The 26,138-nt window shown below is 42.2% G+C and overlaps 2 protein-coding genes across 18 annotated transcripts in view; one reads left to right on the top strand and one right to left on the bottom strand.

The window, feature by feature from the left end:
- Positions 1–3,865, top strand: part of LOC107995720 (alkaline phosphatase-like) — a 185,718-nt gene extending 181,853 nt beyond the window's left edge. Inside the window, exons 8-10 of one of the 2 annotated variants that reach the window (XM_062083143.1) lie at positions 458–565; positions 786–961; positions 2,356–3,865. In XM_062083143.1, the coding sequence (XP_061939127.1) occupies positions 458–565; positions 786–961; positions 2,356–2,634 (563 nt within the window). In that variant the 3' untranslated portion in view covers positions 2,635–3,865. The remainder of the gene's footprint in view (positions 1–457; positions 566–785; positions 962–2,355) is intronic. The other variant, XM_062083145.1, reaches the window with a different exon arrangement.
- A 901-nt stretch (positions 3,866–4,766) lies between these two features.
- Positions 4,767–26,138, bottom strand: part of LOC107998399 (agrin) — a 326,392-nt gene continuing 305,020 nt past the window's right edge. For 11 of the 16 annotated variants that reach the window (XM_062083435.1, XM_062083436.1, XM_062083437.1 and 8 more), the window contains 19 exons: positions 24,906–25,003; positions 20,631–20,763; positions 20,308–20,541; positions 19,768–20,064; positions 19,395–19,544; positions 18,960–19,220; positions 18,703–18,849; positions 18,276–18,512; positions 14,106–14,300; positions 13,401–13,574; positions 12,703–13,039; positions 12,339–12,566; positions 11,664–12,271; positions 11,141–11,552; positions 10,786–11,039; positions 10,613–10,706; positions 10,254–10,364; positions 9,706–9,880; positions 4,767–9,622 (listed from right to left, as the gene is read on the bottom strand). In XM_062083435.1, coding sequence (XP_061939419.1) covers positions 9,365–9,622; positions 9,706–9,880; positions 10,254–10,364; positions 10,613–10,706; positions 10,786–11,039; positions 11,141–11,552; positions 11,664–12,271; positions 12,339–12,566; positions 12,703–13,039; positions 13,401–13,574; positions 14,106–14,300; positions 18,276–18,512; positions 18,703–18,849; positions 18,960–19,220; positions 19,395–19,544; positions 19,768–20,064; positions 20,308–20,541; positions 20,631–20,763; positions 24,906–25,003 — 4,403 coding nt within the window. In that variant the 3' untranslated portion in view covers positions 4,767–9,364. The remainder of the gene's footprint in view (positions 9,623–9,705; positions 9,881–10,253; positions 10,365–10,612; positions 10,707–10,785; positions 11,040–11,140; positions 11,553–11,663; positions 12,272–12,338; positions 12,567–12,702; positions 13,040–13,400; positions 13,575–14,105; positions 14,301–18,275; positions 18,513–18,702; positions 18,850–18,959; positions 19,221–19,394; positions 19,545–19,767; positions 20,065–20,307; positions 20,542–20,630; positions 20,764–24,905; positions 25,004–26,138) is intronic. The other 5 variants (XM_062083430.1, XM_062083431.1, XM_062083432.1 and 2 more) reach the window with 5 other exon arrangements.

Raw genomic sequence — 26,138 nt, 5'->3', positions numbered from 1 at the left:
AACAAATCGAAATATATCGATCGCTCTCGAACAACCCGCGGGAAGTTCGATCGAGAAATCTTTCTTTCGTAAATGAATACTATTTAATTGAATGTTCTTTTTTTCATTCCTCGATCACGAACATCTGTTATTATCGCAGGAAGCGAGTAATAAAGTCGTGTGCAGGCTGACTTTTCTTTTTTGCAAGCTTGTTTGGTATCAGAAATAAAAGGACGCTGTTCATTATCATGTAAAGAGATTTTAATTTCAAACTCACACCTATCCCTCCTTCGATGCAAACGAGATCGCAAAAAATTTTAACGAACACACAAATTTCATCGAATTAAATCTTCGAATCTTCGAATGTACTTGCACGACCGTTTCGACTGTAATCCAATTAAAATAATAATAATAATAATAATAATAATATATAAGAACGTAAGAACGTCCCTTTTTATCGAGGCGTTGATTTTCACAGCTCGAGAAGAGCTCGAAGAGGAAAGACGAGGGAACGACGTATTGAAGCGACAAAACGAGACGTTGAAAGAGACCCTAGGAGATATTCGTAGACAGATGTCGATGCTCGGTAAGTATATATATATAAAAAAAGAAAAAAAAAAGAAAAAGAAAAGAAAGAAAGAAAAAGCGGGAGAGAAAGTCTGCGCGTTGTTCACCGAGAGAGAGAGAAAGAGGGGGGGACGCGCCACGGGGATTTTCCAAGGAAATTTGACAAGCGAGCGCGGCGAAAGAAGGGAGGGATAGAAGAGTCGGGAATAGTCTTATTTTCGAGCAACGTTTCATTGCAGCTGGCGAAAATAAGATTTTGCAAAGTCAGGCGGTTGCGCTGGCCGAGAGCAAATTCGAGTTGGAGAAGACCGTGATCGGACTTGGAAAGGAAATCGACGACATCCGTGATGCGCGTCTCGAGAGTGAACGAAACACGCGAACTCTTCTCGACGAATCGAGAAAGGAGAACGATTGTGTAAGTGCGATTACGTTTCGATTACGATTTTCCCGTTCGAATCGAATCGAAAAAGTGGAACGATAATGCGGCCAGATATGGTTGTGACGAAAGTGGAGGAAAGGAAAATTCGAGATGTCGTTTCTTTCTTCTCGTCCATACGAAATTATTGATTTTTTTATCGGCGCGATACGAAATTCCTTTTCATTTTCGGGTTCAAAATTCTCAAAGTCGGATTAGTAGATTTTGCATACGCGATGTTCGTACATTTTGACAAAAGCGCGTGGGATGTACGGAGAGAGAGATATATATAGCGGTCGTCAAAGGTAAAGTTTGATGGGTGAAATTTAATACTGGAAGTTACTTGGATAATTTATCGTTAAAAACGTAATAATAATCGCGGATAATTGCACCGTCGAACGATCGAGGTTATGCGAATAATACGTTATTCGAGCATTTTAATAAGCAAATTGCTCCAAGTAACTTTAATCGAAATTTTTAATTACCTTTCCAACCGGTTGACGCCCGACTCTGCTTCGCGCTCGGAAACATATATTTTCGGTCAAATTATTTATCAGTCCCCGCGATAAAATTCCACTGTTCGATGATTATAAAAATTACGTGCAAAACAAGGTGGAAAAAGAAGTTCACCTCGAGGAAAATTTGATAGATTCGACTCGTGTCTTTCTATCACTTAATATAGGGGCAAGATTGATCCGTTTCGGCTATTTGTACCAGCTGCTTGATTATTAATTAACGGTGTTATCTAGCTCACTATGCACGATGCGTTAATGATACAGCAGACGATAGAAATTGCTCGCTGTTTAAGCCGCTGTCAGCTCGCTATACACCGTCTACATAGACGACCAAACTCCCGTGAATTAATTTGCTGCTCGCTTAAATCAACTTATACTAGTTGGGTAGAATTTACGACCTCGGTTAATTGCCAATTTCGTCCTATCACGTCTCATTGAAAATATATATATATATCTTTTAAATAATTTCCCAATGATTTCGTTAAAAACTATATACGTATGTATGAATACTCGCAAGAGGATAAATGCAATTTCCCCTCGTATCTAATTCTTGACGCGTGTAATTTGAAAAAGGAAAAAAGAAAAAACGTATCAACTTTATATAATTCAAAAACAAAAACAAAAAAGAAAAGAAAAACAAGGAAAAACGAACTTCAAAATCTTATAAATATTATAATTCCCTTGATGACTTATTCACGCTCTACTCGTTAAAATAAAATAATAAAACGAAATTACTTGATTAAAATAACAAGTTTTATAAATAAAGTGATAAACTTGGTCATAAATCTATCCTATAAAATACAAACTTTTACTCGTTAAATATTTCTTCTTCTTCTTTCTCTTCTTCTCCTTTTTTTTTTTTTTTTTCTTTTTCTTTAGTTAAAGGAGGAATACGAGGGAAAAGTGGAGAAACTTCGACAAGAGGTGGCATTTTTGTCGGAGAAGAAGCGGGAAGACGAAAAGGACGCAAACGGGGATTCGATGGTTGGAACGATCGAGGATGCGATCGTTTTAAAACCGGAGGACGATCCTGTTGCGGATATGACGCAGCAATTGATCTCGAATCGCGAGAAGATCGAGATGTTGACGCGGCAGAACGAACGATTGACGAAAACCCTGTCTCGATTGCGGAAATATCGATTAACCAGTCAATCGTAACCGAATCAAAAACCGAGTTCCAACAAATCGCACAAATCGCAATTGCGCCACTTTTTGCGTGAGTTTTTCTTTTTTTTATTCTGAATTTTAAACCAACCAATTATTTTCTTTTCTCTCCCGATCCCGCGGAATCCCGATACAAATTTGCAGAAGAAATCCATCCATTATCGCTATTGGTTCAACTCTCTTTGGACAGAGTTTATTTGTAAAATCATCGTAAGATTTACAGGGAATTCGAACTCATTAAAAACGGTCGTTTTATAAATAACCGCGCAATTGTTTTTATTAAAATTAATAACGCATCGTCATGATATAATATTTATTTATAAATATTGATATGAGATATCGTCGATAATGTAGACAGAAGGAAGTAATAATATATGCATAATTCAGTTATGTAACGAATGTTTAAAGTATATATTATAAATGTTAATACGTAATTTAATATTAAAAAGACGACGTAATATAAAACTGAACTCTGGTATATATTGTAATTCGTAGATGTGTTACTTTTGCATATATAATTAGAAACATACGATAATATTTATCTCTAATGCATGAATGCATTTACATTAAACTACAACAAAACCAGTTAGAATGGTATCAATGGTAGCGACATATATTCGGCCTGAAGTAGTGCACGTTTCACAGTTTTTATTCGTTGGGCTTACGAGCATGAAGCTCTTCAGATCGTTTCTACGAACGATTCGGCCTTCCCACCGTACCAAGTTAAAAATTGACTTTATTTCCGAACTTCCATTGGAGATATCGCAGTTAATATTGCGAAAACTCGACCCTGAATCGCTTCTGCGCGCTGCACAGGTGTCGCGCTACTGGTTGAGAGTTTGTCGTTCCGATCCTCGTTTAAAGATCACCGCGAGAAAGTACAAAAATGTAAGATCGGGAAGTATAAGAGGGAATAAAAACGATTTCGTTGAACTGCAGGCAACGTCGATTACGTTATCGCAAATGCACGATATGAGATACAGTATGAGAAACATGGTCAACTTTTATAACTTTTTCGAATATTGCAATAACGCGACTATGAATATGAGCGTGTACAAAATGAATGGATTGTGATGATTCCATCTGTAATTTATATCATGGTTGAAGTAAAATGAAAGAAAGTTTGTACGTTTGTGAGAGGTCATGGACGATAATAATTGTTTATATGGTTGTGCGGTAGAAGTAAGTTTTATGTTTAAATAAAGTCTTTTGCTTTACAAAACAATAATGTAGTTTTAAATATTTTTCTCGATTGTAATCGCAATAGATAATACACGAGATAACGATATATGTAATATTTAAGAAACAACTAATATTACGTTCTTTTTTTTCTTTTCCTAATTCCTATATAATATGATATAAATTTAAACAAATTATTTTTCGTATATTATCTATAAAGAATAAAATAAGAATAAAGAATAATTCTAATCGATACGTATACAATGCACTCTTTTATTCCATATCTCGGGAACACAAGTACATCTTATCGTTTGACTAATTGAATATCCCGCACCTCGTCCGTATTGCGCAGGAACAAATATAGAACAAGGACAACAAATATTAAGAGAAAGACAGATAGATTTAAAAAATATTGTTTTCAGCGCCATCTTCAGTGTGCCGCAAATGAAACTCACGGAGGAAGGACAGAAAATAATAGAATAAGGATAGAGATAGAACAAGAACTGATCGAGAGCGCCATCTCTCGAATACCGAAGACACTTCGAAGCCAAAGCGCACAGGATAAAACGAGAATCGACCGTCAGCGCTATCTCTCGTGTTCTCTTCAAACTTGTTTCTCAAAAAGTTGTCTTTGGTATCGGAAAGATGGCGCTGACGGTCAGTTCTCATCCTATCTCTGTCCTTCTCCCACTATTTTCTGTCCTTCCTTCGTGAGTTTCATTTGCGGCACTCTGAAGATGGCGCTGAAAGCAGTATTTTTGTCCTATCTCTGTCCTTCTCTTCATATCTACCGTCCTTGTCCATACCGTATACATTGCGTAATTCGGACAAGCTACGGGATCGTCAGATGCAACGTATCGTTTAAGGAATCGTATAAAGAAAAGTAATCGATTAATGACAACAAAAAGGATATACGGAAGAGAGAGAAAAAGATTATACGCTCAATATAATCGCATAATTTATATTTGTATATACAGTCACTTTACAACGCGTACTCTTTGTTATACAGTATAGCTCACAAATACTTTAGGTCAGCGAACGGCGAATGGTCGCAGTAAAGACGGTATCAAAGTAAAAAAAACTAATTAAGACGATCGCCCTGTCGCGATGGGTGTTCTCAGTGAGAAATAAACGACTCTGAACGTTTTGAACGCATTTACAATCGGGATAGAAATCAATTTATTCTCTCTTATCGATCCTCGTGAGGATATCTTTCGCTTTGTAAAGATTTTATAATGATAATAATTTTCTCGGGAATAAAGGGAAGCTTTAGAGGGAAAAACATCGATCCTGTGATCTCTATTTATATAGGTTGGCAGTTAATTCTCAGGCATATGGATTGAAATTTTTCCTCGCTACTCTGCTTTGCGCAACGATTCCCTTTCGTTTAAAAAACACACAAGCGTCGTGAAATTTCGACTAACGATTTTTCAAAGCGATTCAAGTATGATATCTTTATTTTTGTACCGTTTCGTCGATTACACATTGTACATCCCAGTTCTTTTTTTTTTATTTATTTATTTATTTTTTTTTTTTTTTACGATAACATATTTAAATTTCAATATTCGGGACACATTCGGGTTCCAGGTAGACAATTTATATTAACCGCAAAGAAAACTGGTTTAACAATTGCGATCGACAATGAGAATATTTAATATAAAATTAAGATTTTAAAATTTTAGAATCTCTTCTTTTCGCCTTCCTCTTCGATGTAGCAAAAAACTTAATATAGTCGAAAATTTAATAATTAACTTACATATACGTGTAATATATAAACGAAACCTACGAATTTTTTTTTTTCTTAACCCTTACAAATTGAAATACATTCGATAGAAATATAATTATAATAATAAGTTTCAAATCTAATTTTTTCTTCTTCTTCTCCTTCTCCTTCTTCTTCTTCTTCTTTTTTAAATATATGTATATATAAAAACGCAGTATATTCGTGAAAGCAACGTCGACGATCGAAATAGATTTCTCTTCATTCTCGATACGAGCAAAAATCGTATAATACAAGCTGAACCTATCCTTTACAATGAAACGTATTTCTTCTTCTTCTTCTTCTTCTTTCTTTTTTTTCTTTTTCTTTTCCATTCTCTCGGAGGAGATATTACGTTACTGGCCACAAATTCGTTTCGATATGTTAAACAGCGATATTCATTGGAAGAATACAAAGAATCACATTTTCGAGAGAGGTGAGGGAGGGGGTAGCGGGGGAGGGGGAGGGGGATATGTGACGATATTGCTCGCGATCAATTCAATTCTCGTTAACGAGGAACAATTTGCCCGATAGTCAAAGGCTTAATTATACCGAGAACGAATACCGCTTTTCATTTTCGAATTTTTCTTTTTTCCCGCGCAATAGATCGACATATATGAAAATGGCATGATTGCTTTCAGAGACGTTCACAATGATTATTATTATTTCGGAAAAAGCGGTCCGTTTTATAAAAATTGTATAAGCGTCTTTATATTATTGAACGAACGAACACAATAAAATAGATATGTTTAAAATCACCCAACGATTCGTTACGCAACCGTGTCGAAAACGAGTCTTTGATAAATGATTAAGCAAAAAAGTTTTGGTCGATCGAACGCTCTTAGAACGTTAGTACCGTACGTCGATTAATTTTAACGTCGAACATTCCCAGACAGAAACAGTGATTATTATTAATATTAATATTAATATTATTATTATTATTATTATTATTATTATTATTATTATTACTATTATTATTGTTGTTGTTGTTGTTATTATCATTATCATTATCATTATTTACACGTCGATCAACGTCGAGATTGGTACGCGACGAATATTATAAATGTATAAACTTATCCACGTCTCAAAGATATGTATTTTATATATCTCGCGCTTAAATTCTAAAAATTACATATCTCGCGTAAAACGTGTGCATTCGAAAAAAGAAGAAGAGAAAGAGAGAGAGAAAGAAAGAGAAAGAAAAAAAGAATCTTAAAAGTTAGAATATACATATATATATATATATATATATCTCATCCTCGACGTTCTCGTAATTTCGATAATCGTTTCCCCATTGACGAAATGAAACTTTCGATTATTCGATTCGATGGTTAAACAAAGGCTGGAAACGTTCGACGAGACGAGCGAAAGAATCTTCGATAGCGTCTCTTTCCGCGACAGATCGGCAGTCGCCATTAACGATTAAACAAACAAAAAAAAAAAAAAAGAAAAAAAAAGAACTTAGGCTCCTCTGTTCGACGTCGTTCGGCGTCGAGATCGTTAATTAAGGGGAGGGGGAAGAACACGTTAAATTAATAGACGGTAAATAGACCGATGATTTCGTTTTCATTCGAGCGACGAAATTCGAGAAAGAAACGAAGGAAAAGAAAGGGGGGGGGGAGGGAGAAAGGGAAAGAAGGAAAATTCTTCTTCGTAAAAGGCTGATTCGATGAATCGTTACGACTATTATTTACTATTATTAATATTTAGGTCGCCCTCGTTAGATTTGTTTTCATTTAGGTCCGACTTTACTCGCGCGAGCGCTTCTTCCGCTACGCGCGAGAGTGAAACGTGTATAATCAACTCGTACGTATCGGCGTATATTAATTATATTTACAAGTAGTGACAGATACCGATCTGTAATCATCGGCCAGTCATACGTCGCGCTTTCATTCAGACACCCCTTCTCGTTGATCGTTCTTCGATCACACACGCATACACACACACACACACACACACACACACGCGTTATCGCACGTATATCATCCTTCAGTTTTATCGAGGAGTTGGAATCGTTTTCCATGGTTTTAATCAATCGTTGGAATCGGTTGGGGAATCATTTCGAGGATAACGTAAACTGTCGATCGTTCACGTTCGAATCGTGGACGAAGGAGCTCGACTCGAAGATTCGACCGTTGATATGATGCGCGGATAATCGATCCTAGGCGATTTATTACGTTTTTATCGCGATTTTACCGCACGGTTTTCGTCGACCCTGCGCAACATCGAGAACAAACTTATCGCGTGGTCACGGTTTGTAAGCATTTTAGAAACTTGCTCGGGGAGAGGAAGGGGGAGAAACTATTTTCTCGTGCGTGTGTGTCGATGATTGTCGAACGGAAATGGAGTGTCTTGAGCTCGATTCATTCTTCAATATCCAGGATTTAACCAGACATTGATCATGATCCGCATATTCATTCCGTGGTATCTATCTAAAATTTTCGTCGCATTGGTGTCCATTAAATGGAATGTAATTTGCAATAGTATTATATATATATATATATATATATAATAATCATAATAATATATATATATATCTATTCTTTTGCGCATTTGTAAAAAGCCTTGCCTGCCTAGAAACAACGTTGTACGGCGTTCGTATAATTTAATGCGTGTTACGTGTGTTTCCGTGTACGCAAGTGTGTGTACATGTGAATATATATATATATATTATATTCGTTCATCTTCTTCTTTTTCTTCGTTTTTCATTTGTTTTTTTTCTTTTTTTTTTTCTTATTTATTTTCCTCGTTTTTTTCTCTACACTGGCGTAAATCAACAAATCCTTTAAAATACATTCTTCTATATTCTGATAATGCACGATCATTTAAATCTCTCTACCGAAACACTCAAACATAACACCAATTTATCGCTTTGTTTTTTCTTTTTTTTTCTTTGTCTTTTTTTTGTTCTCTTTTAACTATATTTTTTTTTCTCCTTTAACTCCCGCTATTTAGTCCTCGTTTTCTTCTTTTTCTTCTTTTAATTTTTTTCATTTATCAGTCTTGGCATCGTAAAACATTTATAGGTGCTCCGATATATTTCAACTTACAGAATAAAACGTCTAAACGAACAACTTTCATCCCTTTCACGCCCGAAAATCTATCGATCCCTTTACCTCACTGTTCTTCTTCCATCGCCCGAGTCAACCGAGTTCAACAAGCATTCTTCTCTTCCCCACCCCGTTTATATACGTATACGCGTTAAATTTTATACATACACATGTACATACACATATATAATTTTATACACACACATATATATATGTGTATGTATATATATATATATATCCATATGTATATTTTTAATCTCGTCACCTTAAAAATATATTATTGTCCTTAGATGAGAACCTCTTTTTTTTTTCTTCTTTACGATACTCCTCTTTATATTCTTTCGTTTCTTCTCTGGTCGTTCCTCCTAATTCTTGTCTAGCTTCATCGACTAACGTCGAAACTCGGGATAATCTCCTGTTTCTACAACTATAACGAAACGAAAAATAAATAATTATTATTAACTCGCTACGTTATTGGATCCACGTGGATAGGTAAGATCGGCCTTTTCCTCGAAGGAAATTCACTTCCTTCCTTCCTTCCTTCCTTCCTTCCTTGCACTTCATCGTTCAATCCTCGTCCCTCTCGTTTACCCAGAAACGAACACCACCAACGCTCACTCCGTCTTTGTCTCGTGTTTTTTAGGTGTTAACTCGTCGAGGACAAGAGGGTCGTCCACTCGACAAGCGTGGCCAGAGGCGACGTCACGTTGACAATCGTCGTTTCCGGGATTCGTTATCATACATCGTTGTCGTGACAGTACTCGATCTTCCGCCTGCCAAGTTGAAGACGACGTTTGTCCACGACGAAGTCCGACACGCAGCCCTTGATGCCGCGATGGCCCGGCTTCCCGCCCACGAAAAGCTTGCCGTTCGTCGTTAGCAAGGTTATCTCTGTGGACACCTTGACAGGAGCGGAGTCGTCCACCTGTATCATCGACGTTCTTCGCCTTCTCGACGCTCTGATTTGATGGAACACGCCATCGTCCACCCGTTCCTGAATCGAATCGAGAGTCTTCACATTTCTTGAAGAAAGAGAAAAAGAAAGAAAAAAGGTAAAATCGAAATAGAAATACGAACCCTGCTTCTCAACGATATCTGTTCGTTTTTGCTTTTGTACGTGAGAAGCACTTGGCCCCCGTGCAACGACAAGATCAGATGCTCCACTTTCCCTCTTCCGATCCAGGCAATCAGACCATCCGGGTGCGTGGTTCTCAGTCTCAGCTCAAATTTATTCGACTGTTGACCCTTGCGCCTAAAATATCGTTCAATAATTTGATCTCTGTTTCAAGGTGTACGTTCGTGGAGCGAACATCGAGCTACGGTGTGCCGAAGAGCAAGGAACGGAACGCATACGTAGCAAGCAGTGTACAAAGGGACGAAAAAAAAAAAAATGGATAAAAAGTATCACATAACCCTTCCCCCTCTCTGTCAAGCCTGCCTCAAGTTTCGAGTCAAGGTTGGAAAAGGTGCGATGTATCGATGCATTCGTCTACTTTATCGAATAAAAAAGAAAAAGGAAGAAAGATGGATAGCAGACGGTGGTCGGATACTACAGGCACACAGAGCAAGGTATACATGTATCCCTCAAACGAGTACATCACAGCTAATTCTTCGTAGAAACTTACTCCGTGTAATCGTAACTCTCGTAATCGTAGTCGACATCCTCCTCCAAGTCGTAGTCGGAGTAGGACTCCTCAAAGTACTCGCCGAGGGTAGTATTAGTCGAGTTAGTTACACTAGCCGGTGTTACACAATCAAAAGGTTAGTGATAATTTGATCGAAGAAAGGATCTAATTAATTCTACCGTTTAAGAGCTAATCTTAATGATCGAACAGCCTAACTTTGGTGCTCCTAATCTCGGAACAATACCTTAAGACGAGGTGTGATGCAAGTGTGACGTGACTTTTTGTATAGGAAATATTATGCGAGATAGAAAAACTTTGATGGAAACAATTACGTAACGATTTCGATCGATTCGATTTACCTTCTTCCGTTTCGGTGTCTGAATTGCAGGAAATTGTCGCCCTTGAAACGGACCGGCCTCTCCGACAATTCCGTGGACACGTCGTAGCCCATGACTGTTGGAAAAATTGGAATTAAGAGAAGAGAAAGGAATTTTTACGATGATTTCGCGGAGAAAATTGTTGGCGCGCTCACAAAATTCGCAGTGAAGGCCATTGTAACCGCTAGCACACTTGCACAGGTAACTGTTCAACAGAGGTAGACACACTCCACCGTTGTGGCAAGGATTTTCGTTGCTGGGACACGGTAGGCCGTCGTAGATTTCCGTGTTATGCTGAGTAACATTGACAGCTAGATTCTGATAAGTTTTTCCATTAACCATCAATCTTTGTATCGCCCCTACCAAACCGGTCCTTGCGCCAGCCAATCGATGAATCTCTCGCCAATGTCTACGACAATTTAAAATAAAAAAAAAAGAAGCATATATATATTTTCTTCAAATTTCAAAAAGAAAAACGAAAAGAAAAGAGAACGAGATTCAACGACTCACTTAAGACCGCCGACGTAAAGAGGCATTTCCAAGTTCAGCTCCGTTAATGGACTTCCCGATAAACCTCTCGCCACCGTTCCATCATCCAATTGGAGAACACCCTCTCTTCCTAGCCTGCTGATTCGAACACAATGCCACGTGTCGAGAGTAACCGGGTCCGGGGAAGTAATATTGGCGATACCACTTCCAAGATTGAATCTGAACTCGAGTTTCGCTTGGACCAAGTTTAGACTAATGAAATCACCCCGCCCGTTGTTCAACTGGCCATTGTAAAGTAGCAAACCGTCGCTGGCGTGCGTGAGGAACCATAATTCGATAGAGAACGCTTTCGCCACGCCCTCCAAACACGGTAGCTCGAGGAAACCATCCCCGGACATTTCGGGTATCAATAGTTCCGTCAACTCGGCATCCACTGTACCACCCGATCGACCGATTTTCGATCGTTCATAACGAGGAGATATGGAACAGAAAGCGAGGAAAATTAGCAATTAACAACAGCAATTCAATTATCGATTTCACTTACGTATTTCGCAATGTTCGCCGGTCCTCCCGGGCGGGCACTTGCAAACGTAGCCACCCTGGGGGAGAATGTCGCAAGTGGCCCCGTGCTGGCAAGGCTCTCCTATGCAAGGGTCCAACGACTCCTCGCAATTTCTACCCGTGAACTGAGGGGGGCAGATGCATCTGTAATTGGGCGGCTCGTACTTCTCGACCGCGTAATTTCCGTGCTCGTAACCGTTCTCGTAATCGACGTCGTAGTCGTAATCGCACTTGGACGTGGCGCAACGTTTCCTCGCGTTCTTCTTCGATCTACGTTCGCGATCGACCAGGGTGCAATGAGTCCCCTTGCACCTCACGATGTTCATCCCGTTCTTGCCCTTCCCCTTCCCCCGTTTCTGGATCCTCCTGCACTCGTGGCCGTTGCACAGATCCTCCTCGAAAATCGGCTGGCAAGTGGCGCCGTTCTGGCAAGGAAGATTGGCGCACGCGTTCTCCCCGCACTCCTTCACGCGATACGTCTCCAAGATCTCTTTGTCGCGGCCCACGTGGAGATCCACGTGGATTCGATTGATCTTCAATTTCCGTATGCAACCGAGGAAACCGTGGTTGGTGCCGATATTCTCGTAAACCCTGTCCGAACATTTTTTAAGAAGATATTATAATCCTGAGAATCTACTTTATTACAGAGATCCCTTACTTGGAGTAATTGGTGGGCATGTTCCCAACGAACGTGTCTTGATTCAGATCCAACGATTTTAACATTCCTTGACTCTGCCCGACCACGTCCTCCCCGTCGTTGAAGATCAAAACACCGTCCTTGTGGTACCGTTTCGCCGCCACGCTGTGGAACGTCTTCATCGTCACCCTTTCGGGGGAAGTCAGAATCACGGGGCCGTTCCCCAAATTGTATCTGAACTGCACGTGTCTGTAGAAAGAATAGGAAAATTTTTCATCCCCGAAATAGGCATCGTGCGTGTTTGAAATTGAAGTTAATCGCGTTGGGGTGAACTCTAGTTGTGCTACACGGTGTGTACTAATTCGTAAGATAACAAGTACGGTACCCGTCGACGATAGCTAACGAGACGAAATCCCCCGTGCCGTCGCTCTTCTGCTGGTTGTAAAGTATAATCCCGTTGTCGGCATACGTCTTGAACTCGACCTCGACGCTGAACTTGTGGTAAGCCTTCAATCTGTTCATCCTGACGTAGCTCTTACCGTCGAACGACGCCACCTCGTAATCCCTTTTGTTCATCTCCTCGCAGAATCGGCCGGTGTAATTTGGACGACAGATGCAAACGAACGTCGCGCTCGGCAGATCGATGCAGGTCGATGTCGCGTGACACGGATACGACAGGCAGGCACGGAATTCCTCGGTCGGTGTAACGGGCACGTAATTAGCTGGAAATAGGGTCAATTAGATTCTTTTCTTGGTTTGAAAGGGGCCGCAAGAAAAGGAGAGTCGTTTTCGCCCGAGAGAAGAAGAAGAAGAAGAAGAAGGAAAAAAGAAAAACCCTCCCTTTTCCTTCTCTTTCTTCTCCCGTTTCAACGACACTTTGTTCTCGTTTTTCGAAAGTTGATACGGAAGAACGGTTTTTTGTTCGAGGAAAATTGCTACTGCTCAGTTTCTCCCGTTTCGTACTTCTCTACTTAAGTGAGAGAGCGTGAGAGAATCGAGCCACGAGAGGGATTGATATATATATATATATAATAAATGAAAAGAGAGAAAAAAGAGTAGGGAAGATGGAATCGAAGAATTTACCGAAACATTCCTGTCTGTCGCTGGTCTCCGCGTATCCCTCGGAGCAAATGCAGCCCCCGTTCGAGCATTCGCTGTTGGGAATAGTGCAATCCTTGTCGTCGGTACACAGGTCTCCTAGCAAAGCGGTGACCACGCGGATCGTTGCCGGGGTGGGTCTGTACGCGGCTGCCACTCCTGGAAAATAGAATTATCCGATGAATCGATGTCTACGGATTGCCGCTGCTTCTCTCGAGGAGAGGGGAAAAAAGGAAAGGAAACAAAAAATATATTTCTCTTACGAACGTCGTTCGATATCGATCCGATTACCGATCCGTCGAGCGGATTCGGAGTTAACCGCCAAGAGGATTTAGAGACGTACGCATGTACACACGTAGCCAGAGTACGTGTACACGCGTGTAACGTATATAAATTCAGTAACATTTATCCGATCCTATTTCGAACTGTTAATTGCGTCGCGGTGAAAGCATTATTTCGCAACGAAAATTACGAAGCCGTGTTACGTGTTACGCAAAAGGTTAGAACGGAACATTGATGTTTGACGGATAATAATAATAATAATAATAATAATAATAAAAGATATAGAAATTCGTCGATACTCGGCCATTGACTCTACGTTACAAATAATTTTTACGATCATAAGTTTATATTATATAGATGCCAATAGGGAAAATGGGCGAATAAAATGGAAATGGTCTCGAGTTTTACCGTGCTTTAAATTATCCCTGTCGATCGTGATGGTTTCTTGATGCGCCCTGTGAGTGTAAAAATAGCGCGGATCCGGTTCCGGCACCAACAGATGCCTGGTAGATTTCGATAAAGGTGAAATGGCGGCCGCCGGTTGGGTGTACTGCACCGCCGTGTACCTTTTAACGGGGAAGTCCGTGTTCACCATTGGATCGTCTGAAAATTTCACGTATTTTCCACGTAATTTCTCTGTTGCTGGAGGATGCAATACGTAATTTCGCGAGAAATGCGAAATCGTAATACGTTATGGTATGTACACTTTCATGAGAGACGTAATATTTTCTCACTTTCTCGAATTTTTCTCTTTATTCGTTCCTCGAATATTTTTGCCAACGCAACGTACACGTCGTTGATTGAAAGGCGTGAAACACACCATACAGTAATTTAAACTTCCATCCTAAATTCTCTTCCGAATCAATAACTGCAGATTAATTAAAAACCGCAACAACTGTCCTCGCTACGTTTCGACCTAATTAATTACCATGCTCCGACGACACGACATAGTCCTCTCGACCGCTAAATTCCGTAATAAATTTCGAATCCTATCGAAGCGTCGAGCCGATCAAATCGCACACCGATGCGAATACACAACCGGTATCAAGGGGGGAAAAGTGGAGAAAATTGCGAATCTTGTGAAAATGATGAAAATCGAAAAGCTAATTTCATCGACCATGACAAATCCCTACAAACGAAGGAATCGAAGACAGATTGATAGGATTTTAATTACTTTCCAATCGCATCGTTGCTTCCTGTTATTCCATTGTGTGCATTTTCCATTCCACTCTCCCCCCTTTCGACTTTTCTACGCGCCGCCCTATACACCCCTCCCCCCGTATTCCTCTCGATAAAATCAACTCCTTTATCGACTGCGAGACAAACTTTTCCTCTCTCTCTCTCTCTATCTATCTATCCCCTTTGGTCCCCGATAAAAATATATTCCACTCGAGGGATACGAGGGAGGAAACGATCGAGGAGGGGGCTGAGAACTGCGAGAGGGGGATGGATTTAGTCAATTTAAGAGTTGGACGATTGGCGGGGAAGAGAATCTGACGGGGGAATGCGAGTTGACGTTTACGAACTCTTGGTGAGAATTTCTTTCCCGATCCGGTTTCCGACGGTCCTTCTCGGAACCTTTTCATCGGACCGAGGGAGGCTTTATCGACATTTCCCTGTTCCATTATTTCATTCCATTCCCGTTTATTTTACAAAGAGTAGCAGCGAAGAACTGGGAGTGGGATTAGCCTCGTATTTATCCGTTCGAAGCGTGGAATTTTGATGAAGTTGGAAGTTGGAATAAGGGATAGAGGGGGGAAGTGGAAGCGGAGAGGAGGATGCGTCGAACGATGTCGTCGAGTCACCGGTCTAGTTTTTATTCCTCGTTCTCCCCCACCCCAATATTTTTTTCTTTCTTTTTTATCGAATCCACCACGACTCGATGTTGATCGACGAAAAATAAGCATCGGCGACGAGTTCAAAGGTGAACGACCTCGCTACGCGTAATTGAATATCGAAGACGAGGAGGAGATTGCCTCGGCGCGAAAATATTTTCTCTCTTATTCTTAATAATATAATTGACGCGAGACAACTTATCTTCTCGAATCGATAGAGGAAACGAATCGCGGATAATATCGACTCACCGTCCTTGTCGATGAGAGTAATCGATTCGTGTAAGACAACCAAAATCGTGACGTACCAATTCACTTTCTCGATCCATCCTCCACAACGACTAATCGTCTCGTGGCCGTCCTCCTCGATCGCCCTCACGGAACGTGAAACGAAATGTCCATTCTTCTTTCGTCTCCTCTCTTTCCTCGAAGAAATCGCGGTATATTTACCAAATCGACGTCGACCACGCGCGGTTTCATCCCCCATTCGCGGAATACCCGCGCTTCCTCCCTTCCTTCTCGAGCAGAGGGTTTAGAAAGACGCGTTGCCTCGTTGCCCGTGAAACGGAGGAAGAAGAGGAGGAGGAGGTAGGAAAGGGGGATTGGTTCGCGTGCACCAAGTAATCTGATTTATGTTTGACTCTCCGTAGGAGACGAGGAGTCCTGGGAAAGAAGAACTTTTTAAGAGATTGACTTTCAGCGAAGAGGAGGACCGAGGAGGACTACGAGGGGGGAGAGCTGAGCAATCGAAAATAAGGGGCGAGAGGTTACGGGGGACTAGGGGGAGGGGATTCTTTAATAGATTCCGACGTTTCGCGAACTTTGTCAGTGTGGAAACGCGGAATAGTCCGGAGAAGCGACAGCTGGAGACGACGGTTTTTTCCTTCTCCTCGTTGCTGCCTCGTCCCGAGAATTTATCGACTTTGAGTCGCCAACTTCGAGACGATTTCGAATTCCGCTATACGCTTTTTCGTTCGACTATGATGGTTTTGCCTTTAGGAGCGAAAGAAAAAAAAAAGAAGCTTCTCGCGTTGATTTCGATTGATTTATCGGTTTTGAAATCGCGAACACGGCTTGTTCTATTTAAAGAAAGAAGGACGAGGACAGGGTTTATTTTAAAAGTTAAAAAAACGAAATGAACGTGGAAGAAGATGTACGAGTTGTGCGACGAGTTATAAGAGTCATATTTACTATTTTAGTTGGGTCGTTTGTTATAAATGTGCGTAAACTTTTTAAAGACGTTTCTCTGGAAAGAAAGAAGGAAAGAAAGAAAAAAAAGGATACAAAGGCAAAGTAAAATAAAGTTTCGTGCTAATCCAAGATTTAAGAAGTCGAAGTCCGGAACTTTCTTCCCAATTACTTGGTCCGCGTGAAGTTGGCGGAATTCGTGGCTAGAGGGATGCAAAAGAGAATTGTTCCCGGGACAGATTTATCGGGGAAGCGCGACACCGGAGCGAAATCCTTCCACGGTGAATTTATGGCGAACAACGGTATCAAAAAGCAGTCGATACTGCATTCGTTCCAAGTTCCTTCGAGAGGGGGGAGGGAGGAAGCTTTAGATCTCTCGCGGGCTAATTTATTTTGATGGCGGAACTGCGCTTAACGGCCGGTTCAAGACGTTTCGTTACAGTTCCTTTACGTTCCTTGCGATGCTAAGTTCCAGGCACGGGCATATCTCACACAGGGACCACTTAAGACGGGAGGAGAGTTCGCTTCGAGCTCGACGGTGATTTAGTTAAATCCACCTTTGGCGCTTAGTTTCACGAGTTAACGTCACCAACTTTCTTACAATTTACCTACGAACGGGGATACCGTGCTCCTGGGTTAAAGAGGAATTCCGCGGATTCTGTATCAAGCCTCGATCTTTCGTACCTTTCAATTCCGTGATTTCGTTCGAGCCAGCCCCGCGTTTCGAATATAATTCCACTCCACCACTAAGGTTCTAAGAGTGAAATTTAAACTCGCTTTGCTTTGCTTTCTTCTTACCGATCCGGTATGCTTCCGGTTTCTTTTATCTTTTCCTCTTTCTTCTTCTTCTTCTTCTTTTTTTCGCTTTGAAAAAAAGCCGATACGATTGTCCGCGGAGGATTAATCACGCAACAAAAATTTAGGAAAAAGAAAGCAAGCAAAGAAAGCAAACGGCGAACGTTTCGGGTGTAAAGGGATTATAAACATATATGTATACATGTTAGTAGAAAGTTGATAAGTTTATTATCACGTAATGGATACACAAAGTTAGATGTTAGTTCTCCTAGTTCTCCTACTTGAAGCTCCAGTTTCTACGTATAATACGCTTATCCCTAATTAAGCTATTCTAAAATTTCTGCGAACCCTCGAAATCGTTACGACGTATATTTAAACTCTTTCTTATTTATCATCTAACTTCTTAAATATTACACATATATACGTATATTTGCCGCTCGTCGTCTAATCTAATCGCAAACAGACAGACACATTTATCCTTACTTACTGTTACACATTTACTACAACTTGTACACGACGCATCGAGATCGATGTACAAAAAAATTCGAGAACAATTTCGAAAAAAGAAAGGGAAAAAGAATCCTTCTTACTTATTCCACGCTACGAGCGGAGGAAAGGAAATATTCATAGACGAGACGATCGAATCCGTGTTTGAAGACGGTTGAATCCAATTATATCGTCCGAGAATATTCTCGGCCGTTGCACGAGGTTTAGTAATGCAGAATATAAGGCGGCCTGTACGGCGTACGTTCAGTGAACCCACCTCTGCAGTGGCCAAAGGCCTGCGTGACCACGTCCGCCTGGTGGCGACAAGCGTACAGCCTGAGCTCGCACTCGTTGTCGTATGTCTGTCCGTCACTACCGCAAACCGGCACGGACGGTATGTCCGATGGACAAGACGACGGACAAACGCAGTGCGGGCCACCGATCTCCGAACATTGGCCGCCAGAATAGCATTCCAGCTCGTTGCAAGACGCCGGTATCGGCGGTATCGTGTCGGCTGCAAGCACATTGAACGAACCCCATTAAACCGATCGATGCGAATTATTGGATCCCGCATTATCGTGATTTATACGAGGTGATTTTGGCAGATGGAACGAGAGGAGGATACGTATACGTCGAGGGTCTTTGGAGAGGAAGAAGAGACGCGCGATTATTAATAAAAGAGTTGGGCTTGTTCCTCGTAATACCTGAGTAGCAACCGGTAAGCGTTAATATCTTGTTGTGATCGGTACAAATGGTACATTTTTGACCCTGGATGTCCGGTTTGCAGACGCAACGGCCAGTCATTTGCTCGCAATCCTCTCTGACGGAGCCGAAAAGAGAGCAGCCGCATGCTGAAGCGATCGAGTGGAAAAAATTTATTTCGAATAATGGATCAATGTCTCTCTCTCTCTCGAATATGCAGTAATAACCCGTTAATTCATCGAATTTCAAACGTGCTTACGTATGCATCCTTGATGGCCCTCGCTGATTTTAGGCAAACCCCAGTAACCGGGCATGCATCTATCGCATTTCAGGCCGCCTACGCCCGGTTTGCACTCGCACTGTCCGGTCTCTGGATTGCAGGTGTCAGAAACACTGCCTAACCTGTTGCAATTGCACAAACTCGGGCAACCTGCACCATTGGGTCCTCGCGCTGCTGTCTTGCCATCCGGACAGCAGCCATGCCAGGAATCCGAGCACTTGACGACTTGGGTTCCTTGGGCTAAATAATCGGTAATGTTCCATTCGCGTATTATCTTACTCTGTACATTTATCTATCTGTCTATAATATAGTTAAGATAACATCTTACAATAAATCGAAAGATACTATCAATCGTAAGATATTTTTAAAGATTAGATCCCAATCGACGATGATATCCTAAGAATTTTCCTCTACCTTTTCTACAGCATCGTGCCAATCGCGTCGTCTGATGGCAGTAACTGTTGCTGGGGCAGTCTCGTCGCTCTGGACCGTTACCGCAATCGTACTCCTTTCCATCCGCGTCGACCAATGGGGGATCGCCATTGCAAGGTTTCACTTCCATACCTGTGTGAACGAACACGCGTAAATTTGTTGCCATATTTTCTCAATCGTCCCGTCCCAAAGTTAATCCAAAGTTAAACGTTACTTTAGTATCAACGGCGTAAAATGCACGGAAACGAAATAATGAGAATTTTCTCTACGGAGAGGAAAGAAAAGGGGATGGGGATACATCGAGGGCGAATTATAAAACGGCGAATCGATCGAAGCTGTTCAAGTTTCTGCGAACCTTGGCAAAGATCTAAGGGTCTGGGTCTTAGCTCTTGTTGCCTCTGGCAAGCTTCCATTTTCATGGCGCAGAGGGACGAATAGGTCCTGAGATCGCTGCCGCAAACAGGGCGCATATTTTCCTGGGATATCGAGGCGCAATCGAACTTGCAGCTGCACCTTGGATAATCGTCCGGGCCGAGCTCGCAGGTCGCCTCGAAGTCGCAGTTAATGTTCTTGCAAGCTTCGCGTACCTGGGTGCTGGTCACGTCGACCGCGGTGGTGGCCAATCGAACGACCGCAGGCGTCGACATCGTGGCTATTAGTAGAAGCGGTTAAGGGGATGGTTAAAGTAGTTAAAGCTGTTAGACGCAAGATGTCGTTAGATAGTTAGTTTCGTTAGAGAGTTTGTTACCGGAGAGCGGTACGGTTAATGTCGTGGACGAGCTCGACAACAGGCTCGACATTGATACGACACGGAGTAGAGATCGCGAAATTTCCAGATCGAATCTTTACTCGCGATTGAAAATTGAAAAGAAAAGAAAAGGAAGGAGGATCTTACTGAGCGCCGCGACGGCGAATCGTTCGCCGCAGTCGCCGTAGAATATCACGTGCAAGACTGGCAATTTGGGATCCCTCCCGCAGGCCGCCCTCTGCAACTCGCACTCCGACGGGTACGTTTTGGCATCGCTGCCGCACACTGGCTCCCCGCTGCTCTCGGGACACTCGTCGGGGCACACGCACACGCCGGCCATGCAGTGAGCCCCGTGATCGCACTCAACCCTCGCGCAAAGCTCTGGAAAGAAAACGTGTCCGCGTTCCTCTCGTTTCATCTTTACCACATTTCATCCTGTTTCGATCCGATTAAATGGACCTTTAACTTACCGCAGTCGCCCACGTAGTTGACGGTGATCAACGCTTGAGAAGTGCAAGAGGCCACTTTCATCGCGCATTCGTTGGCGTAGGTTACCCCGTCGGATCCACAGATCTTCTCCGCGGGTGGAGCGGTGTCTTTCGTCTAAAATTGTGAATATGGAGAACGATATATTAGAGGGAAGAAAATTCGTTGACCGAATACGAAACTCGGTTGCGCGATACGCGATACTTTGGCGGACCGGATACAGAAGGAGGGATGGGAAAATAGGGGAAAAACGAGCAAGTTTGCACGCGTATCGCACTTGTTGCACGGGGCCAAGGCGGCGGCGGAGTGTTCCGACACACGTTGGCGTCGCGACGCCGCCGGGGGGATGAGAAATAATACGCGAAAGAGCGAAACTTAATTAGCTCGGCTGCGGCTGCTATCCAGCCACGCCGTTGTTTGCTTATTACGCGCGGTGTCAGCCACCCCTGCCCTTTTTTCCTCCGTTTTTCCTCGCGTTGTTTCATCGCAACCGCGCCTTTTCTTTCTCAATGAAACGTCACGGCGGCGATCGTCTAACGAAAGATTCTTTTTCATTTTTTTCTCCCCCCCTTTTTTCTCCCCTCGTCGACGAATAAAATATCAAATTCACCATTCGCGAGCGGTGAAACGGTTAAACGGTTACCATTAACCTTTTCCAAGAAACATAGGGTCTCTCGTGGAAACGTATTACCGGATAGCGAATAATTAAACTCGAGTAATTACTTTCACGGAAAGAAAGAAACTGCATAATATTCCGTTAAAAGAATTTATATTTCTATTATATTACATTTTTATATGAAATTTAACAGAATGTTAGCCACAATAAACGGGGCAATATAATTGATTTAGAAAAGCAATTACGGGACGACGAGAGAGCAAAGAGAGAGGGAGAGTCTTTAACCTTCGAATCCTTTTCTCCGTTTACCCTTTCTCTCCTTTTTCTTTAATCCGTTTCGGCGGTTTAATAAATATTACGATTTTATTTTCCCCCTCTCCATGATAAAGAGGGGGGCAGAGAGATACAATAACGAAGCTGTGCCCGTTGGAAAATGTTCGTAGCTCGGGTCGATACGTTTTAATTAGTTTTCGCGACAAGTTGTTACGCGTCTTGCTCTCCATCTTATTGTAATTTACGGGACAATTACGGGCGGGGGGAGGGGTTCTGGGGCTGTATAGCTGGGACGTGCCGATATTCCTCGTTTGCAGTTCAAACAATGCCTCCAACCCCCGCCTCTCCTTCTCTTTCTACCTCTGATTCGGTCCCTTTCATCCCACCTTCTTTCCCTTCAAAGTCCTCCCCTCGCTCCCGTTTCCGGCGGAAACGCTGACGCGTCAAATTCGTGGGAACGTTTGTGCGCCCATGCGAGCAAGACGTGATTTCACGTTTTAAAACGGAAAAACCCGGGAAGATCCCATCCAGGTCCTGTACCAGGAATTATGCTGATGCATCGCGATCGGTTTGCAACGAATTCCCTTTTCCGATTTTCTTTTTTCTTGCTTGTTATAAAGATAAAAATAGTTGAGCGTTTTTACCCGAGAACGGGTAAATACGCGTATCGATTTTTAACGCTAGAATGACCAAACTTGTCCAAATAAGAAGGCGATTTCATTATTTCGCGATTCTAAATATACATGTACGTATACATATATTCACTTTAATTACAATCGTTTATACGTAAAACAGATATTCAGATACCACAGATACCGAAAACAACCAATAGAAAAATATATATATATATATGTATCTCGTAGAGTCGATAGAACATTGGACGGTTCGAGGAATCCATTCCAGTCGATGGCTGCTCTGCCATAAGCGCCTTCTAACGTGGACCTCGTTGAATTTCAGATAGCTCGAGGGGGCGAGCTCGTGTAGCCAACCAGCCAGCCAGCCAGCCAGCCAGCCATCCAGCCTCTCTGTTCGACCACCTTCCACCGATCCTTTTTGGAAAAAGAAGCATGCGCCCGCGGCAGTTACCTGAACGACTACGAGTCCGCCACCACGAGTCCTCCTCCAGTTCCAAAGGGATAAAGCGGGAGGATAGATGGGCAGACGGGGAGGGAGGGGAAAGAGAGTTGAGAATTGTTCGTGGTTTTGTCAGCAGGACGTTTCACGAATCCGTGAATTTCGGAGAACCGGCGTGTGTCCTGGACCGGATCGACCGAGAGAGAGAGAGAGAGAAGAGGGGGAAGAAAGGAGAGGAAGAGAAAAGCCCATTCACCCCCTCCCGCCACCCGGCCGCTATCTCAGGGTGCCCTGACGTGCTATCCATTCCCAACGAATATTTCTGCTCCAGGAAATTTCGGTGAGAACCGAATCGCGGATTACCAGCGATAAAGCCGCCTTCTCCTTCGTGCTCCTCCATTTTTCTCCCTTTCTCTCTCTCTCTCTTCCTTCTGTCGTAGGGAGTCAACCTCGACTCGATCCATCCCCGCGCCGATAGATTGATTGTTACGAGCCGGATATGGGGAAAAGCGAGGAATTTACCGCAATGTGGTATTGCGGGTTTGTTAAATTTTCCGGAAGGAGGGGACAAATGATGGAGAGAGCAATTTTGCGAATACGTAAATTGGAGTTTCGAAAGCGTATAAATGTTGGAAATTTTCAATTATCGTAGTAAATTCGTCATGCGAAGAGAACGATTTGAATGATGGTGAAAAATCGAAGGCGAACTCCTCGCGGGGAAGATATACCGACGAAATTAGAATCGAGAAGGAAGGGAATCGCAAAGAGAGGAAGGAAGAGAGAGAGAGAGAGAGAGCGGAGGGTAAAATTGATAGAAAGGCTTTAATGAAAATGGCGTGCACGTCGGTTGATCTGAAAAGGTATCGATGAAACGAGCCGGTTCATTACACGGTTGCGTAACGGTTCAGTAAAGGAAACGAGAAATATCGTGCGCTACTAATGTATTCTCTGCTTTCCTGTGTATACAGGGTGAAGGAAGAAGGGATTCGTAACTATCGAGATAGACTTGCTAAGCAAACTTTTGATAAATCGAAAAGTTTTTTCGAATATTCGTTGGAATATTTTTTATTTTAAAAATTATCGACACTTTCTTTTCAATTATCTTATCTATTGTGAATATTTTACTTAATAGCATGGAATGATCGTTGTTTCGATTAATAGAATATTCTCTTTCGTACAATTAGAGTATTAGCTTAACAATCGTGAACAAGGATTCGATAGAGATAAATTTATCATCTTTGATATATATATATTTGAAAAATCTCGTAAATATGATAACTGCTGTTTTATTGTCGAGAATAATTTATAGTATGGAAGATGGAGATTTTAGGAAGGGAAAGGGAAGAGTGGTAAATAAGCACCGTTATCTGAAATAACCCCTTCCCACGTTGCAGTGTGAGCAGTCGTTTAGATAACAGCTTTCGCTATTTTTCAACTTTGAAGCAACGATACTCTTCTTCTCTTCTCTACGTTTCTCTCGATTAAAAGCAATATTATTATCTAGTAAATTTTTATACGACGCGCATGTGTTTTCATAACATCGTAACTACGATTACGATACGAAAAATTCGAGAAGAAAGAGATTTTAAATTTTTTAAATCCACACCGAAGCGAAACTTTATTTTATTTTATCAAAATCATCTTTAATCCTTCAATTACAGCGTTTCAGAGTTTTTATTTTCTTTCCAAGCGGCCGGTTCCAGCTTCATCTCTATTTCATTAAAGGAACGAAAGTGGCTACCGTGGAAACGGGATGAAAATTATCATTTCACGAACGGATTTGCGCGTCTGAAAATTGGAATCGGCTAACCTAAGCCTCTGACGATGCGTTCCAATTCACTTTGATAAGGATTAATTCAATTACTTCAATACGATTTAAGGATTAATTTCCACTGGTGTACTCGAGTTTCAGCGCAAAGGTTAAGTAGATTTCGAGCACCGGTATTCTCTTCCGAGAATTATCACTTAATTCGATTCATCGATATTTCGAGTGCCTCGTAAATTATCATCCACACAATTATCATCGCAAACAATTTTAAATATATATTATATTATAATCGATACGAAACGACTCGACTTTTCTTCGTATAGGATATCGTTTATCCAATTATCAACTTATCACTTATGAAAAATACATTCGTACAACTTATCATCATTACCAAAATAAACTCAAGATTAAACGAACATCTACGTAGTAATTAAAAAACATGGGATGAAATTACGCGTAGACGAGACGAAAATAAAACATAATAATGATAATAAAGGAAGAAGAATGAAAATACAAAAAATTACTTACCGAAATCTCGCATTTGCTCGGGCAAACGCACTTGGCTTCCCCACCATTGTCGGTCTTGCACTCGGCGTAAAACTCGCACTTCTTATTCTCGCACTCGTCTGCGAACAAACGGCGAAACATTTCCAATTAACAAGCAAAACCTTCATCGAGTAACCCCCCATCCCTCTATCCCCGAACGCATCCATCTTCCTCCGTAATTGCCCTTGAGCAAAAACCTCCCCCCTTGCAAGACAGACCCATTCGTCACCGCGAACGTACGTTCGTTCGTTCGAGCGAGCACAGCCTCGAAATCTCAGATTCCTTGATATTCTCTCCTCACGGGCCTCCTAATTCACCACTCGAGTCCGTGACTGAATTGTTTAAGGCGGCGCCCCTTCCGTTTCCGCGATATTCGACGCGGTACCCTGTTGCGAAACCTTCTGCCCGCCTTCCACTCGACCCGACATCGATAAAGATTCCTCCCCTATTTGCATAACTGCATCCCCTTCCCACCCGTTGCGTACGACTGGGGATCAGGAGAGAAGGAAAACAGTGGAACGGATTATGCACCTTTATAAATTTCGTGCTTCTCCCCTCCTCCTCCCCCTTATTTCCACTGCTCGGTTTGATCGATCCAATCCATTCCGAAATTGCGAAAAGCAAGCTAACTTAAGGTAAGGAAGGTAACAGTTTTCTTTCGATTTCACTTAAGCTAGCTTATGAGGAGGTGGAAATATGCATGCACAAGTTGATTCTCTTATCGATAGAACAGTGTTTTAGAAAGAGAGAGAGAGAGACGCAAGCGTCGTGGAAACGGGGAGAAGCGTGCGAGGATGTGTGTGTGTGTGTGCGTGGAGAGCGACTGCATGCATATGCATCGTGCATGCCGCGGGGTAACAACTCATACGAAGTATCTCCAGTGAACCGTGATGTGCACGGAACCGAATCCCGAATGCCACTACGTTTCGCAAGTTTCACGCGATTTTAAAGCATGCAAATTATGCCGCGCGGCCGGCCCGGCGAGGGAAATTCGGATCTCGGCCACGAGATTTCTTTCCCCGGATCCGAGCCAGGAACGAGTGGTTATTCGCGTCACGGGTCGGCTTATGAGAAAAGTTTGCCTCGATCTCTCTTTGCGGCCAACCTATTTTCGCCCCGAAGATCTCGTCGGAAATTTGACGTTTCATCGTGGCTCGATGGAAGGAGGGGGAAGATACATTTTCGTTCGAGGTGGCGCTTCTCGTTTCCAATTTG

Source organism: Apis cerana, linkage group LG12 (genome assembly GCF_029169275.1).
Source record: "Apis cerana isolate GH-2021 linkage group LG12, AcerK_1.0, whole genome shotgun sequence".
Taxonomy (NCBI): domain Eukaryota; kingdom Metazoa; phylum Arthropoda; class Insecta; order Hymenoptera; family Apidae; genus Apis; species Apis cerana.
The sequence above is the reverse complement of the archived record's forward strand: the minus strand, read 5'-3'. Positions and strand labels throughout refer to the sequence as shown.